General features: G+C 41.4%; 1 protein-coding gene across 1 annotated transcript; it reads left to right on the top strand.

Annotated features, from left to right (window-relative positions):
* Positions 1-4,462: 4,462 nt before the first annotated feature.
* june (JunE proto-oncogene, AP-1 transcription factor subunit) lies at positions 4,463-13,627 on the top strand. The gene is made up of 2 exons (XM_072372403.1): positions 4,463-4,590; positions 10,397-13,627. Exon 2 carries the CDS (start codon positions 10,513-10,515, stop codon positions 11,536-11,538), a length of 1,026 nt encoding a protein of 341 aa, XP_072228504.1. The 5' UTR covers positions 4,463-4,590; positions 10,397-10,512; the 3' UTR covers positions 11,539-13,627.
* The last annotated feature ends 2,830 nt before the right edge of the window (positions 13,628-16,457 follow it).

The following is a 16,457-nucleotide window of genomic DNA, read 5'->3' on the forward strand; positions in this document are numbered from 1 at the left end:
GTGAAGCTGCAGCTTCTGGCAAAGGACCTCGTTAAGATCTCAGCTCAGAAATATTTGGCTTTTCTGTCGCATCCTTTTTTAATCATTTAAGAGTAAATGGAATAAAATATGTAATGTACTGCTTCTGTGTGTAGCTCGACTTTAACAACAGGAGGATCTTCTTCTCTTTGTCTTTCTCCAGTGAAGCTCAGAAAACTTAAACCCAAAGTCTAATTAGATTTCTCTTTTTCAGATCAGGTGACTTGGTCCTAAAACATCTGTCAACTATCAATTAGTTTCCTTTACTCTGAGAAAAAAAGAAATACACCCTGTTCCAATTTAAAATAAAATATAAGCACAAAAATAAATTTTCTGATTCTCACAAGATTGAGAGTTATTTAAATCCAACCTTAGAAAAAAAGCATGTGACAAAGTACACTAAGTTATCATTTACTTACAAAAAATAAGCCAAAAATAAAGGCCATCCTTACTGCTTTTATGGGAGTTAAAAGGGTGAAAAGTATTCATATGTTGCTAATGAAATTAATTTGATTAACTGATCCTCAGTCAGTGTGAGCAGCTCTATAAAAGCAGGAGTTCTGTCAGTTTAACATGATGCCAAGGAGGAAAGACACCAGCAATGATCTCAGAGAAGCAGCTGCTGCTGCCCATCACTCTGGGAAGGGTTATAAGGCCATTTCCAGACTATCTGGAGTCCATCGTTCTACAGAGAGAAAGATTATTCACAAGTGGAAAACATTCAGGACAGCTGTCAATCTTCCCAGGAGTGGACGTCCCAGCAAGTTCACCCCAAGGTGAAGAAGCCCAGAGCTACATCTCAGACTCTACAGGCCTCAGTTAGCATGCTAAAGGTTAAAGGTCACCCCGAGGTGAAGAAGCCCAGAGCTACATCTCAGACTCTACAGGCCTCAGTTAGCATGTTAAAGGTTAAAGGTCACCCCAAGGTGAAAAAGCCCAGAGCTACATCTCAGACTCCACAGGCCTCAGTTAGCATGTTAAAGGTTAAAGGTCACCCCAAGGTGAAAAAGCCCAGAGCTACATCTCAGACTCTACAGGCCTCAGTTAGCATGCTAAAGGTTAAAGGTCACCCCAAGGTGAAAAAGCCCAGAGCTACATCTCAGACTGTACAGGCCTCAGTTAGCATGTTAAAGGTTAAAGGTCACCCCAAGGTGAAAAAGCCCAGAGCTACATCTCAGACTCTACAGGCCTCAGTTAGCATGCTAAAGGTTAAAGGTCACCCCAAGGTGAAAAAGCCCAGAGCTACATCTCAGACTGTACAGGCCTCAGTTAGCATGCTAAAGGTTAAAGGTCACCCCAAGGTGAAAAAGCCCAGAGCTACATCTCAGACTCTACAGGCCTCAGTTAGCATGCTAAAGGTTAAAGGTCATACATCTCACTCTACAGGCCTCAGTTAGCATGTTAAAGGTTAAAGGTCACCCCAAGGTGAAAAAGCCCAGAGCTACATCTCAGACTCAACAGGCCTCAGTTAGCATGGTAAAGGTTAAAGGTCACCCCAGGGTGAAAAAGCCAAGAGCTACATCTCAGACTGTACAGGCCTCAGTTAGCATGTTAAAGGTTAAAGGTCACCCCAAGGTGAAAAAGCCCAGAGCTACATCTCAGACTCTACAGGCCTCAGTTAGCATGCTAAAGGTTAAAGGTCATACATCTCACTCTACAGGCCTCAGTTAGCATGTTAAAGGTTAAAGGTCACCCCAAGGTGAAAAAGCCCAGAGCTACATCTCAGACTCTACAGGCCTCAGTTAGCATGTTAAAGGTTAAAGGTCATGACAGCACAGTTGGGAAAAGACTGAACAAGGATGGCTTGTTTGGAAGGGCTGCAGGAGAAAGCCTCTTCTCTCTAAAAAGAACATGGCAGCACAGCTTAGGTTTGCAAAGCTGCATCTGAACAAAGCTCAAGACTTCTGGAACAATAATCCTTTGGACAGACCAGAGCAAAGTGGAGATGTTTGGTCCTAATGCACAGCAGCACGTTTGGAGGAAACCAAACACAGCAGATCAGCACAAACACCTCATACCAGCTGTCAAGCACGGTGGTGGAGGGCTGATGATCTGGGCTGGTTCTGCAGCCACAGGACCTGGGCACCTTGCAGTCATTGAGTCCACCATGAACTCCTCTGGATACCAAAGTATTCTAGAGTCAGATGTGAGTCCATCTGTCCCCCAGCTAAAGCTGGGCTGAAACTGGCTCATCAACAGGACAAAGATCCCAAACACAGCAGCAGATCTACAGCAGAATGTGGCCCTAAACCCAACTGAAATGCTGTGTATTTATGAATTCAAGCTTTTTCTCTGCCAGTGCCAATAACTGCTGTTATAGAAAAGCAAATGTTTGGCAAGACAAGCAGCTTTAATGTCACAGCATGTTCGCTTCTTCATTCCATTTAGCAAGACTCTGCTGAAAGGTCAGTCTCCCAACCATCCCATCCCTGTCATTCCTCCTCAGAAGTACTGAGGCCCAGACTATTTGCCTTTGATACGTTTTTAATTGAAAACATGTGAGGATGAAGCTGACTTTCTGTTTAGTTGTTTCACATTTGAAGCTATTTCAAGTGTGAAAAGTTAAGTCGGTCCTCTGCTTTCTCCTCCTCGCCCGCAGTCTGTTTTCCTCTTTCTCCTTCGTGGTATGATGTCATGTGTCTGTTTGTTCAGATGATGTCATGTTAGCTGATAACTTTCAGATGTGTGAGACGGATTCTTTTCCATTACATTCCAGAGGACTGTTGACTGGGCCAAATATCCCCAGAGGAAATTAGTTTCTCTCTGGATGCAAACATGTGGCGAGTGCGACAGCTCATGAACTCTCAGTCAGTTTATAATCTGACACACAGACTCTCACACTCTGATGGACGGCTTTTACACCGACTATTTCCTGGAGAGCTGCCATAACTTTGACGTTACTGGGGAACCAGTGGAAACTTGTGGAAGTTACGGCACTTTATCCATGTAAAATGCTTCTGTTTCTATTTGAACCATTTTAACCACTTTAATTAGAAGTTGAAGTCCAAAAACAATCTGTTTGTGAGACATAAACTCGTGTTTTGCTGCATGTAGGGAAAACACGAGATAAATTTAATTATTTGGCTTAATTACACACTTTGATTTTTCTCCCTCATGCTACAAATTTCTGATTAAATAAAAAAAACTGAACATTTTTTATTTTTTTAAACGATCTCTACGTCCTCAGGATCAATAATGAAGAAGTTTATTAATCTATAAACGGGAAGAGATTAAAATCAGAGTTTGATCAGGTTGAATAATGTGACTCATCCGTTTCTTTAATTGAATTATTCCAGTTATTTGCTGCTTCTACAGCAGGATGATCAGCAGCAAACCATCAAAAGTTGTTTCAATATTAATAATAAATGTGTTGAAACTGAGGTGAAATGAGTCTGAAGTAGATTAATAAACTCACTATATTCACCTGCACCATCCCAGGTGTTTATTTCAATCTTAGTCTCATATAAAATCCGGTCGTTCTGGTTTTTTGAAAAGAAGAAGAAACTTCCTGCAGAACCGGACTTTCTGAGTTCCGATTCTGCTCCTTCCTGCAGAACCGGACTTTCTGAGTTCTGATTCTGCTCCTTCCTGCAGAACCGGACTTTCTGAGTTCTTCTCAGCTCCTTCCTGCAGAAATGAAACGCAAACAGCGGTGAGGAAGTCACCTGCTGGATTTCTGTGCTGCGGAGACAAGTCGCGCATCGCTGTGACGTCACGGCGGGCTGTTTGGAAAGGAAGCCCACGTTATGCCTCGCGCTCTTTGTGTGTCTCGCCCACACGCGCGCACCTGTGAGGTGGTGTAAAGATGCTCAGCTGGACATGACAGATGATCTTTGGGCCTTTTCATGAAACATTGGCCCAAAGGATCAGGCTGACGGCGGCTCTGAGTTCTGCGGAGAAATGTTTGAAGAAGGAAATCAGGAACAAAAACAGCTAATAAAGATGATGGATTTCAGTTTTTGAGATGCTTAAAGTCAGACATAGCAACTGAAATAGTTAGTATATCCTTTACTTTGCATTTATAATGTTGCTGCTGTTATAATAAAATGTAAAATGTCCTTAAATCTGATGTAAAATCATCTCTAAATGTTAAAACATCTGTTTTCTTTTCAGAAACCTTGTTATTAACGCGCGTTTCTGCTGTTTAAAGTTGTTAACCTGCTCTCTGGGCTTCCTGCTGGTAACAACAGAACCATAATATCCAGCTGAATGACTTCCCGCAGTTCAGTTACTTTTATGAGACTTATTAGAAAGTAAGTGAACACCTGATCCGAATGCCTTCATCAGGAGCTCTTCAACAGAAAACATCAGAGTGAGTCACACTGTGAAGGAGAGAGAGAGCGCGTGTCTGTCCGTGAGTGCGCGTGCCTGTGTGCGCGCGCGCTCAGCCCGCTCTCTGTGACTCGCTGCTATCGGATCGCTGTGCAGCTCTGGGTTTCTCTCTGTGAGTATTAAGCATTATTTAGCACTGTTTGGGTTCATATTTCCGGTCCTCCGCGCTGATGCCGGACTCTCACGAAGCTCCGCGCCGCTGTGCTGCGGCTGCTCGGCCGGGAACATGATGCTCTGAAGGTGGGTCTGTCCGCGAACTTGACCGCGCTGGTTCCGTATCTGATGGAAGGATGAGAGCAGCTGATAGGTGACCACACCGGTCCTCTGAATGAAAACTAACTTGTGACTTACTGTTAATAACGATGCTGCTTATTTAACACTTGGAGTAAATAATTGACTCTGGACTGATGTATTGATCATTTGACTTGATTATATCTATTTTTTTACACAGTTTCAGTAACACGTGAGCAGGGTTTTATTGCAGAAGCTTAATACGCCTCTGAGCTGTAAGAGCTTCAGCTATTAATCAAACAAAACTTTAGTTTCACAGCAACGCCAGCTCACAGATAAGTGACGTTAACAAAATGAAGAAATCCAATATTTATCAGTGGCGCGCGCAGTTAAACCTGATATACTCATGAAGGCTGAGGCTATGTTGTCTTATTTTAGTGTTCTGCATATGAAGAATGTCACATGTTGGCTGATTAGAATAAAAAATGTTGACATGTTGACATGGTGGAAGACATGTGGAAGTGGTGTTGCCCAATCTGTCCACCAGAGGGCGCTTATATCAAATATTGGGTTTATATCCTGAAGTAAAACTGTATTTTTATTCAAGGAAACATAACATAATATCTTGTATAAAACACTGGTTTGAGTTTAAATGCACATATCCAGCCTGTCTGTATGAACTGGAGGCTTTGCTGCTCATCAGGCTGTAAACATTGGACTGTTGTACCATAAATAGAATAAATAAATGTCCCACAATAAGCAATCTTTAGTTTCGACAAACCTGAGTGTGTTTGTTGGAGCGCTGCGAAAATAAGGTAGAATAGAGCTGCGAGTGCTCATCATATTCAGGTTTCTGAGTGCTGCTCACCAACAAACTCAGTAGTTCTTCCCTTTAAGATGATTTAAGAGTTATTCACGATGTAAAGTCATTCTTTTACCAACGGTGACTTCCTCTCAGAAGAGGTGCGATCGCAGCTCAAATAGCTTTTAAGTGGAAGCTGATTTGAAGAAGTGCGCTGCTGACCTTCTCAGACGGATGGATTTGCAGGTCCACATGTGTTTTAAAGGCTGTTTGAATCAAAGCCGTGTTGTTGCTTCACTTTGCTGTGAGCAGAATACAGCTTCAGCTCCTTGTTGAAGCCGGGGGGGCACAGCAGGGGGGGAGATTAGCCCCCAGGACCTCCACATATGGGCTTTATACTCGCTTTTTGTTTCCCTGAGCTCAAAGAGACCCGATCGCAATGTTTGCTTCATCCAAACCTGAAATAAGCTAAATTATTGGAAAGAAAAGCAACAACTTCACATATTTTATGAATATATTTCATATATTTTGCTTCTATCACATGAAAACTTACTTGAGCTATTATCTAATAAATAACTTGGTTCAATTAAAACTGAGCAGCTTTAATTTTTTAAGTTCTCAGGTAAATGTTATTCAGTAAAAAGTACCATAAATGTACTATATTTCCTCCTGAAATACAGTAATGTTAAAGTATAGCAGAGCATCAGGACCCAATCTGATAATCTGGGGAGATACTTGATTAAAATCAATTTGTTTTTATTCAATCACTGTGATTCGTCAAATCTAAACTCCTCCCAAAACTCTTCAGAAATCTCAGTTTTATCATAGAAGAACTCAGCGTATCTGGATGCATATTCAATTCAATTCAATTCAGTTTTATTTATAAAGCGCCAAATTACAACAAATGTCATCTCAAGGCACTTAGTAATATAGACCAATTCAAGCCAATTGGAATTCAATTCATTGTAATCGAAATCCAATGAAATTCAATTAATTTATTTCAAAATAATCCAATTAATTCATATGGAGCCAATTCAAAAATAATATCCGAGCTAAGAAAACCAACAGATTGCACTGAAACTTGTCTTCACTCAGCAGTGAGTGTGAAACTAAGTGAACCCCTGATCCAGCAGCTTCAGCAGCAGTGAGCTGCAGTGATGGTTTCCTGTGGGACGTTATCAGTCTCTCTCATGGTTCTGGAGGAATCTCGGCCCTCTTCTCTCCAGCGCTGCTTCAGCTCATTGAGGTTTGCAGCTTTGGTTTCTGCACAGCTCTCTTAAGGTCCCACCACAGCATTTCAGTCAGGCTGAGGTCTGGACTCTGACTGGACCATTGCAACACCTTGATTCTTCTCTTTTTCCCACATTCTGCTGTAGATCTGCTGCTGTGTTTGGGATCTTTGTCCTGTTGATGAGCCAGTTTCAGCCCAGCTTTAGCTGTGGGGCAGATGGCCTCACATCTGACTCTAGAATACTTTGGTATCCAGAGGAGTTCATGGTGGACTCAATGACTGCAAGGTGCCCAGGTCCTGTGGCTGCAGAACCAGCCCAGATCATCAGCCCTCCACCACCGTGCTTGACAGCTGGTATGAGGTGTTTGTGCTGATATGCTGTGTTTGGTTTCCTCCAAACGTGCTGCTGTGCATTAGGACCAAACATCTCCACTTTGCTCTGGTCTGTCCAAAGGACATTGTTCCAGAAGTCTTGAGCTTTGTTCAGATGCAGCTTTGCAAACCTAAGCTGTGCTGCCATGTTCTTTTTAGAGAGGAGAGGCTTTCTCCTGCAGCCCTTCCAAACAAGCCATCCTTGTTCAGTCTTTTTCTAACTGTGCTGTCATGACCTTTAACCTTTAGCATGCTAACTGAGGCCTGTAGAGTCTGAGATGTATGACCTTTAACCTTTAGCATGCTAATTGAGATGTAGCTCTGGGCTTTTTCCCCTTGGGGTGACCTTTAACCTTTAACATGCTAACTGAGATGTAGCTCTGGGCTTTTTCACCTTGGGGTGACCTTTGACCTTTAACATGCTAACTGAGGCCTGTAGAGTCTGAGATGTAGCTCTGGGCTTTTTCCCCTTGGGGTGACCTTTAACCTTTAACATGCTAACTGAGATGTAGCTCTGGGCTTTTTCACCTTGGGGTGACCTTTAACCTTTAACATGCTAACTGAGGCCTGTAGAGTCTGAGATGTAGCTCTGGGCTTTTTCACCTTGGGGTGACCTTTAACCTTTAACATGCTAACTGAGGCCTGTAGAGTCTGAGATGTAGCTCTGGGCTTTTTCACCTTGGGGTGACCTTTAACCTTTAACATGCTAACTGAGGCCTGTAGAGTCTGAGATGTAGCTCTGGGCTTTTTCACCTTGGGGTGACCTTTAACCTTTAGCATGCTAACTGAGGCCTGTAGAGTCTGAGATGTAGCTCTGGGCTTTTTCACCTCGGGGTGACCTTTAACCTTTAACATGCTAACTGAGGCCTGTAGAGTCTGAGATGTAGCTCTGGGTTTTTTCACCTTGGGGTGACCTTTAACCTTTAACATGCTAACTGAGGCCTGTAGAGTCTGAGATGTAGCTCTGGGCTTTTTCACCTTGGGGTGACCTTTAACCTTTAACATGCTAACTGAGCCCTGTAGAGTCTGAGATGTAGCTCTGGGCTTTTTCACCTTGGGGTGACCTTTAACCTTTAACATGCTAACTGAGGCCTGTAGAGTCTGAGATGTAGCTCTGGGCTTTTTCACCTTGGGGTGACCTTTAACCTTTAGCATGCTAACTGAGGCCTGTAGAGTCTGAGATGTAGCTCTGGGCTTTTTCACCTTGGGGTGACCTTTAACCTTTAACATGCTAACTGAGGCCTGTAGAGTCTGAGATGTAGCTCTGGGCTTTTTTACCTTGGGGTGACCTTTAACCTTTAACATGCTAACTGAGATGTAGCTCTGGGCTTTTTCACCTTGGGGTGACCTTTAACCTTTAACATGCTAACTGAGATGTAGCTCTGGGCTTTTTCACCTTGGGGGTGACCTTGCTGGGACGTCCACTCCACACAGATTGACAGCTGTCCTGAAAGTCTTGTGCTTTGTTCAGATTATCTTCATCTTTACTTGTAGTCGTGACGTCCAGAAATAGGAAGAGAATCCATGACGAGACGCAGAACAAAGCACCAGATCAAAGACATAAAGCCCAGCATGAACAGGTGCAGAGGGATGGAGATTTGAACTGCTGCCTTTGTTTTTATGGGCTGGTGTCTTATCTCTCTCTGACGGAAGGTTGCAGCCCAACAACAAGCTGCAAAAATAGAGGAAATAAGGGAGCTGCAGAGGAAGGTCTGTCTGCAAGAAAAACACACCGACTCACAACTGCAGGAGGTCACGTAACATGTTGGAAGGGATTTCTTTGGGATGAGTCATCATGTTGAGACACTCGGTGTTGTCCTCTTTCCACCAGAAAGCATGTGATTGGTAACTTTTTCCACATGTCCAAAGTGTAGCGGTGATGGAATCCATGTTGGGATGGTACCACATCCTCAGGGTGTTGTTCTTTAGGACAGTGACCCATGGACAGTAAAATGTTTACCATGTATTATGTGACATGTAAACCAAACCATGTGTACTAATTCAAACCCTTACCCTGGGATTTAATCTGAACCATTTGCAAGTAAAGAAGGAAGGAAAGAAATGGTGAGTGAGAGCAAATGTTAAAGGAGTTTTAAACGTGTGCGTCGATCTGGTTCTGGTTCTGCCAGAGGTTTCTTCCTGGTTCTGGTTCTGGTTCTGCCAGAGGTTTCTTCCTGGTTCTGGTTCTGCCAGAGGTTTCTTCCTGGTTCTGCCAGAGGTTTCTTCCTGGTTCTGGTTCTGCCAGAGGTTTCTTCCTGGTTCTGGTTCTGCCAGAGGTTTCTTCCTGGTTCTGGTTCTGCCAGAGGTTTCTTCCTGGTTCTGGTTCTGCCAGAGGTTTCTTCCTGGTTCTGCCAGAGGTTTCTTCCTGGTTCTGCCAGAGGTTTCTTCCTGGTTCCGGTTCTGCCAGAGGTTTCTTCCTGGTTCTGCCAGAGGTTTCTTCCTGGTTCCGGTTCTGCCAGAGGTTTCTTCCTGGTTCTGCCAGAGGTTTCTTCCTGGTTCTGGTTCTGCCAGAGGTTCCTTCCTGAGTCTGGTTCTGCCAGAGGTTTCTTCCTGGTTCTGCCAGAGGTTTCTTCCTGGTTCTGCCAGAGGTTTCTTCCTGGTCCTGGTTCTGCCAGAGGTTTCTTCCTGGTTCTGGTTCTGCCAGAGGTTTCTTCCTGTTAAAGGGAGTCGTTCCTTTCCACAGTCCCTCAGGCTCAGGACGGGAGATTGGACTGAAGACAAGTTTCGGTCCAATCTGTTGGTTTCCTTAGCTGGATATTATTTTTGAATTGGCTCCATATGAATTAATTGGATTATGATTAAAATGAATTGAATTCCAATTGGCTTGAATTGGACTTTATTATTTAAATTCCTTGAGATGACAATTGTTGTAATCTGGCGCTTTATAAATAAAGTTGAATTGAATTGAAATTGAATCAACATGATGTCGAACATCATGAAACTGTGTCATAAAGTCCTGAGACGTGTTTTATTCTTATTCAGCTTGTGATGAAAACCTGATGCACACAGACTGTTTCTGCCGTCAAAGTAGAGATAAAAAGGTTGAAAAATAGATATAATTAAAATATAAGTAATAAATAAAGCAGAAAAATGTTACCGGCTGTAATTAAACCTGAAAGATTCTTCGATTTTAAGTTTATTTGTGACCTTGAGAAGTTTCTGAATCCCTTAAACAGCAGAGACAGAGAGGTGTTGGAGCTCAGTATGGAAATGAACACACGTGCACAGACTACACGCACGTGCACAGACTACACGCACGTGCACAGACTACACGCACGTGCACAGACTACACGCACGTGCACAGCGTGGAGTCATTAGTGTCAGCAGCACTTGACCTTTTGCACATCAGCAGGCTTTCTGTTGTACTTGGCCTCTTCTTCAACTCCCTGACATGTCCGTTTCTCCCGCAGACCGCTGTTCTTCATCCTTTCATCCCCCAGCCGCAAACTCAGTGGAACCTTTCAATCTGCTTCGGCATTCAGGTTAATCTGATTATGTAGATTTCCTCTGAGGCGCCTCTTTGTCAATGACGGCCAAGATGGAGACTCCCTTCTACCATGACGACTCTCCCGCTGTCCCTGGCTTCAGCCAGGTTGTGGAGTACGAGCGTTACCCGGGAAACAAGATGCTGATGAGTAAGAAGACCATGTCGGTGGCAGGCAGCCATCACTTCCTCGGTGGTGGCGTTACAGCAGGAAGGGGCGGGAACCCGAATAATCTGGGGCTCGCTGGCAACAGCAGCATGATGACCTCGGCGGCGTCCTCGGCGGCGTCCTCGGCAGACATGAACTTGCTGAAGCTGTCGTCCCCCGACTTGGAACATCTCATCATCCAGTCCAACCAAGGGCTGGTCACCACAAGCCCAGTGTCCAACTCCACCAACCCCTTTATCTACCGCAGCCAGGCCACCAATGAGCAGGAGGGGTTTGCAGACGGCTTCGTTAAGGCGCTGGCAGACCTTCACAAGCAGAACCAGCTGGTGGGAGGTGGGTCCATGTCGCCTTCCTCGTCTTCCAGCGTCTCCCTGCAGGCGTCCTATCAGAGGAACCTGATGTCTGGGGGAGATATGCCCGTCTACACCAACCTGAGCAGCTACAACCCGGGCCAGATTCCTTACTCTGCAGGGCAGATGGCCTACGGTGGAGCTGGAGCCCACCAGCCTCATCCTCGAGGCTTGGATGCTCCTCAGACCGTCCCAGAGGTCCCTCACCCACCTGGAGACCCCACCTCCCCACCCTCCCTCTCCCCAATTGACTTGGAGACGCAGGAGCGAATCAAAGCAGAACGTAAGAAACTCCGCAATCGCATCGCTGCTTCCAAATGCCGGAAGAGGAAGTTGGAGAGAATTTCAAGGCTGGAGGAGAAGGTGAAGGTCCTGAAGAACCAGAACTCGGATTTAGCCTCCACCGCCGCCATGCTGCGGGAGCAGGTTGCTCAGCTCAAGCAGAAAGTCATGAGTCACGTCACCAATGGCTGCCAAATTGCTGTTGGGTCGGCTGCTGCCTCCAAATCCGGAGGAGGAGGCGCCAGGAGCGAGGACTCCAGCTGCTGAGAAGGTTGTTCAGCAGGAGCTCCAGGGAGAGATGATAAGCCATAAGGGAAGGTTTGCATTTACAGGCATTTTGCTCAAGCTCTTAGTCAGAATTAGCAGAGAATGAGCATCCTGGTGCTGGGATGTTTATCAGGATTTGCATAACCTGAGGGGCACCAATCAGCTTCTGCCCATTATCCAGCCAGAGGGGGCGGAGCTTAGAAAACAGCGGAAACAGGAGGACGAACGAGTCCTCGGACATCTTGACAGTGAATCATAAATGAACCGAAGGGACTCAGAGTTTCATTTACTGCCAGATTTCCAGGTTTCCTGAACAAACTGTTTTTATTGCTCAGTTTGCTCGCCACTTTCTTCTTCTACAGTTTCAGATATTATTGCAATTCAGCTAAAAAACTCCACCGAACACAAGTGGAAACATGTTTTTTATTCACCTTTAAAACACACTTTATGTACGTTTAAAACATTTTTACATTTTTCATACATGGAGAATAAATCAGTGAAATGATGGAAAACAACATATTTATATTGGTTTTGGAAAGAGTGAAAACTGTGTAATTATTCAGTTTCAACCATTTTTTCCTGTAAAATGCAGTTTTTTTTGGTTGTAATATAATTACTGATCTACTCGAACCTCTTCATGCATCTTAAGAGCAGCTAATTTACAAAAAATAAGCTAAATTTGAGAGCTCTGTTTTAAAAATGAGACTTATATGTAATCTGATTACTGCAGAAATCGCTCCACTCAGCCCAGTTACTGTTGATTATTTCTGGTTCTGCTTCACAGGGTAAAAAGTTTAAGATCTACGCATCGTTTCCGTTTACAGAACTGACTCGTTTGTGGTTATTTTTGTTTCCTATATGCAAAACTTTGAAATGAATGAATTTTAAATGTTTAACATTCGATTTTTTTATGGAAATCAGATATTTGGGGAGCATTTAAACATAGTTGTGGTGTATTTGACTGATTGTAGCAGCAGAAATAAAACATTAATGAAGATGAAAATATATTGTTATTGTGAACAGGACAAAATGTGACTCTTTTACTGGCATTCATGGTAAAATTAGATTTTTACATTATATTCAATGTGATTTTCATTTAACTTTTCTACACTGAAAACATATTAATGTAATTATAGTTGTGATATTAAACTTAATTTCATATATTTGTGTGCAGACTTTATGGATAAAAATCACTGCCAAAAACTGGAAAATCAGAATCTTGACTTTGCACCACAGAATTTGTTGTTGTTACGTTATTTTAACCTTTTTATTGATGTCATCCGTATTTGTTCACCTGTTTAATCCAAAAGACATTATGAGCTTCCACAGAAAAGTTATTTAATTTGGCCTTCAAAGTAAAACAGTCTTTGTTTGAAATGTTTTCAGGCTAAATTCATGATGAAATGAAGATGAAATGAAGATTTATGCAGAATTTATGCAGTTTCCGAACATCTTGTGGAGGTTTTGGTGTATTTTAGAGGTTTTAGAGGACATCTTTCACAGCTCTGTGGGCCCTTAACGTACTTTCCTTTGGTTTTTGCAGACGATCTGTGATGCTTCACAGTAGATGTACATGTTTGTATTCTTCAGGACTCTGGGGGGGGGGGGGACACACCACAGGATCCTCAAGTGGACCAAAACTTCAGTCCCGTCACCATAGTTACCTGCTACTTTATATGCAAAAGCAACAGCAGTTTATGAAGCTGAACTCTGTTCCAGGTATGCACGTTTGCCAGCTGATTTCTGGGAGCCAATCAAAGCCCAGCGTTCTTTTTATCAGGGTATGATTGAATTAATCTATATGGCAGGTTTTTTTCTAAGGTTATTGTGCTGCTTCACCTCAGATCTGCAGTGTTGGACTCTTGTATCCTGGTAGAGTCTCTAACTCACCAAACAATCTCTCTCCTCATTGATGTTTCATCACAAACTTTAAGCCATGAAGATAATGAAGCCTTTTTTTCCCGGACTGTTTTGCATGGACTTTGTTGTTGCTCTCTGTAAAGATGGCAGAAAAATGTGTTTCTGATTGTTCTGTGAGTAAAACTGCTCCACTGTGTTCACTGAACATCGGTGCCAGGTGGGAAAAGTTGTGTTTTGAGGGAGTTTGTTGGCGAGTGCTGACCAAATATTTATTTTCCGAAGTGGAAAAATGAGGGTTTTCACATCTCTGATGATTCTATTTTTGTAAAAATGTACAAAAATTGTGATTAATATGCTTAAACGTGTGATCTGATTGATTCGTGTCTGTATTTATTGAGTCTTTTTTGTTACAGATATACAGATGTGTTTATTTTCTTCATGTTGTGTTCACGTTTGTGTTAATATACAACTGATAAAAAGCTGATTCGCTGCTGGTTTTCTTTTTTTTTCAGAACATCTCATCTTATTTTATGTTTGTATCTGAAAAATTCACGCTGAGAATATGTGGGATCCAAGACTTTCTGATGACAAAGACTCATAGTTTGTTTTGCTGTGAACTGAGACATTTGATCAACTAAACCTTCTGTCATCTATAACTAATTTGCAGGACTGAGTAAATGCATTTCTGCCAGGTTTTATGGATAAAATCAGTTGGAAATTTAGAAAAGAGAAAAAAGTGCACAGTGCATGTGCCTCAGGTGCACAAACAGGTGGGGAATCCATGAAAATGTTAAAGACATTGATTTAAATATTCATGAAGAACACAACTCAGAATCATTGGCTGCATATAGGAAAGTGGCTGCTGCTAGTTTCAGTCTCAGTTTGCATTTATTTTATTTTATTTAGTTTTGTTTTATTTTATTTTCTTTTATTTTATGTTGTTTTGTTTTATTTTGTTTTATCTTGTTTTATTTGATTTGATTTTGTTTTGTTTTTTATTTGATTGGATTTTGTTTAATTTATTTTGTTTTGTTTTATTTTATCTTATTTTATTTTATGTTGTTTTGTTTTAGTTTATCTTTTTTTTTTTGTTTGTTTTATTTTGTTTTATTTTATTTTATCTTGTATTTTATTTTGTTTTGTTTTTTATTTGATTGGATTTTGTTTAATTTATTTTGTTTTATTTTATTTTATCTTGTATTTTATTTTGTTTTGTTTTTTATTTGATTGGATTTTGTTTAATTTATTTTGGTTTGTTTTATTTTATTTTATCTTATGTTATTTTGTATTTTATTTTGTTTTGTTTTATTTTATTTTATCTTGTTTTATTTGATTTTGTTTTGTTTTTTATTTGATTTGATTTTGTTTTATTTGATTTTGTTTAATTTATTTTGTTTTATTCATAAATGCATGTTCACAGTTATCTGATAAACTACTTAAAAATAATGTTTTTTGATTGGAGGAATATTTTTTTCACAAATGAATTTTTCATGAACGCCACAGTTATAATATATCTAACAACATATATTTATCTGTTATTCAACAGTAAAATCTATAGATACAAAAGCATTTGCTAACATTTGAAAGACAACATGAAGTGAGCTGAAGGCTCATCGAAGGTCAATTTAACAGGATTCAGTGAATTTTATGAACTCATTTCACTCGTCCCTGGAGTCCTTCCTCACTCAGTTAATGACCTCTTAAGACTCTGTTCTCAGCTTATTCTGGTTGTCGTTGGGCTTCCAGAAGTTTTCCTGTCAGATCACATCTTTTTCAGTAGAAATGAATCTTTCGAGCCATCCAAGAACATCTGGATTATGACTTGTTGGAACATCATTCCTGGACTTATTCTGGCTGTAAGTCAGCCTGACTGAACATGTTCTCTCTGTCATTTTCTATGTTTTCCTGGTTAAATTAGATTCAGAAAATGAGCAACTGGTCTGATTTTATACACTTTTATACATCCATAGATCTGCTTTAAAGGTTCAGTTGAGGAATTAGGATTAAAAAGTTTCATAATCCCACTACGCTATATTTGAATATGATTTAAACAGCTGCATGTTCGGCACAAATGGTGCCGTCCCAGATGTGCTGGCTTCCTCCGCCATGAGCACCAAAGTCGAGCAAACTCATGACATCACGGTTTTCCTCCTGTGTTAATAACAAATCTCATTTTTATTCTGGAGGATGCAGCATTGATCACTTCAGTATCTCTTTTATTATGACACTTTGTTCTAAAAAGGCTCGTTTCTTTACACATTTAAACCGCCTGAAAATCCCAACGAGGTGTTCTTTAAACCCAACTGGACTGACTTTTTGCTAGTTATTTGTCATAAAATATTCTAAAAGCAGTTTATTTCCCTCTTTGGCTGAAAAACACATGAAACCAAACCGTGTTGCAAGATTTTACTGCAGATAAAAAACATGTTTGGTGACTTTAAAATGAGCCGTTCTGTCAACATCATTCGATTTCCATCAGTAGTTTATGGATTAAAACCATAACAGACATGTAAAAACATGTGAGCTCACATGATAAATATTCTAAACATCCCAGAATCTGAAGCCCACACACCTCTGACCGTGCATCTGTTCGTCCTCTGTGGGTTTTACATGTTGAACACATCAATGAATCATCAGGATGAAGAGATTTCTCAGAGCTGCAGAATTAAAACAGCATTAATTCTGTCAACATACCAAAATCTAACCTTGAACTCCTCTATTACTGGAGTTTATAGCCTTAGATGCTGCGTTTTCTTTCTTTCAGTGAAATATTTGAAATTAACACGTTATCTGGAGCATGTTAATCTGCTTCCTTCGCTCAAAATCAGTGTGAAAAGGAAAAATATTGATTCATAAACGCAGACGATGCTGAAGGATCTTTGGGACAAAAGATTAAGATTCAATCAATATGTTTCATATAGATTCTTGGCAAAAATGGTAGAATATCTATGAATGAACCCACAGTGAAATACCTGTGAGGATAAGATATGAAGGTAATGTTTAGAGGATCCACAGGACTGAACCACGCTGCTGTTTATGAGCCAAAGGGAGCTGGCACT

This window comes from Leuresthes tenuis, unplaced genomic scaffold (genome assembly GCF_036924035.1).
Source record: "Leuresthes tenuis unplaced genomic scaffold, fLeuTen1.0.hap1 SCAF_19, whole genome shotgun sequence".
Taxonomy (NCBI): Eukaryota; Metazoa; Chordata; class Actinopteri; order Atheriniformes; family Atherinopsidae; genus Leuresthes; species Leuresthes tenuis.

Bases quoted from the DNA above. Each gene is read 5' to 3' on its own strand.
- june (XM_072372403.1), top strand. From the start codon at position 10,513: ATGACGGCCAAGATGGAGACTCCCTTCTACCATGACGACTCTCCCGCT.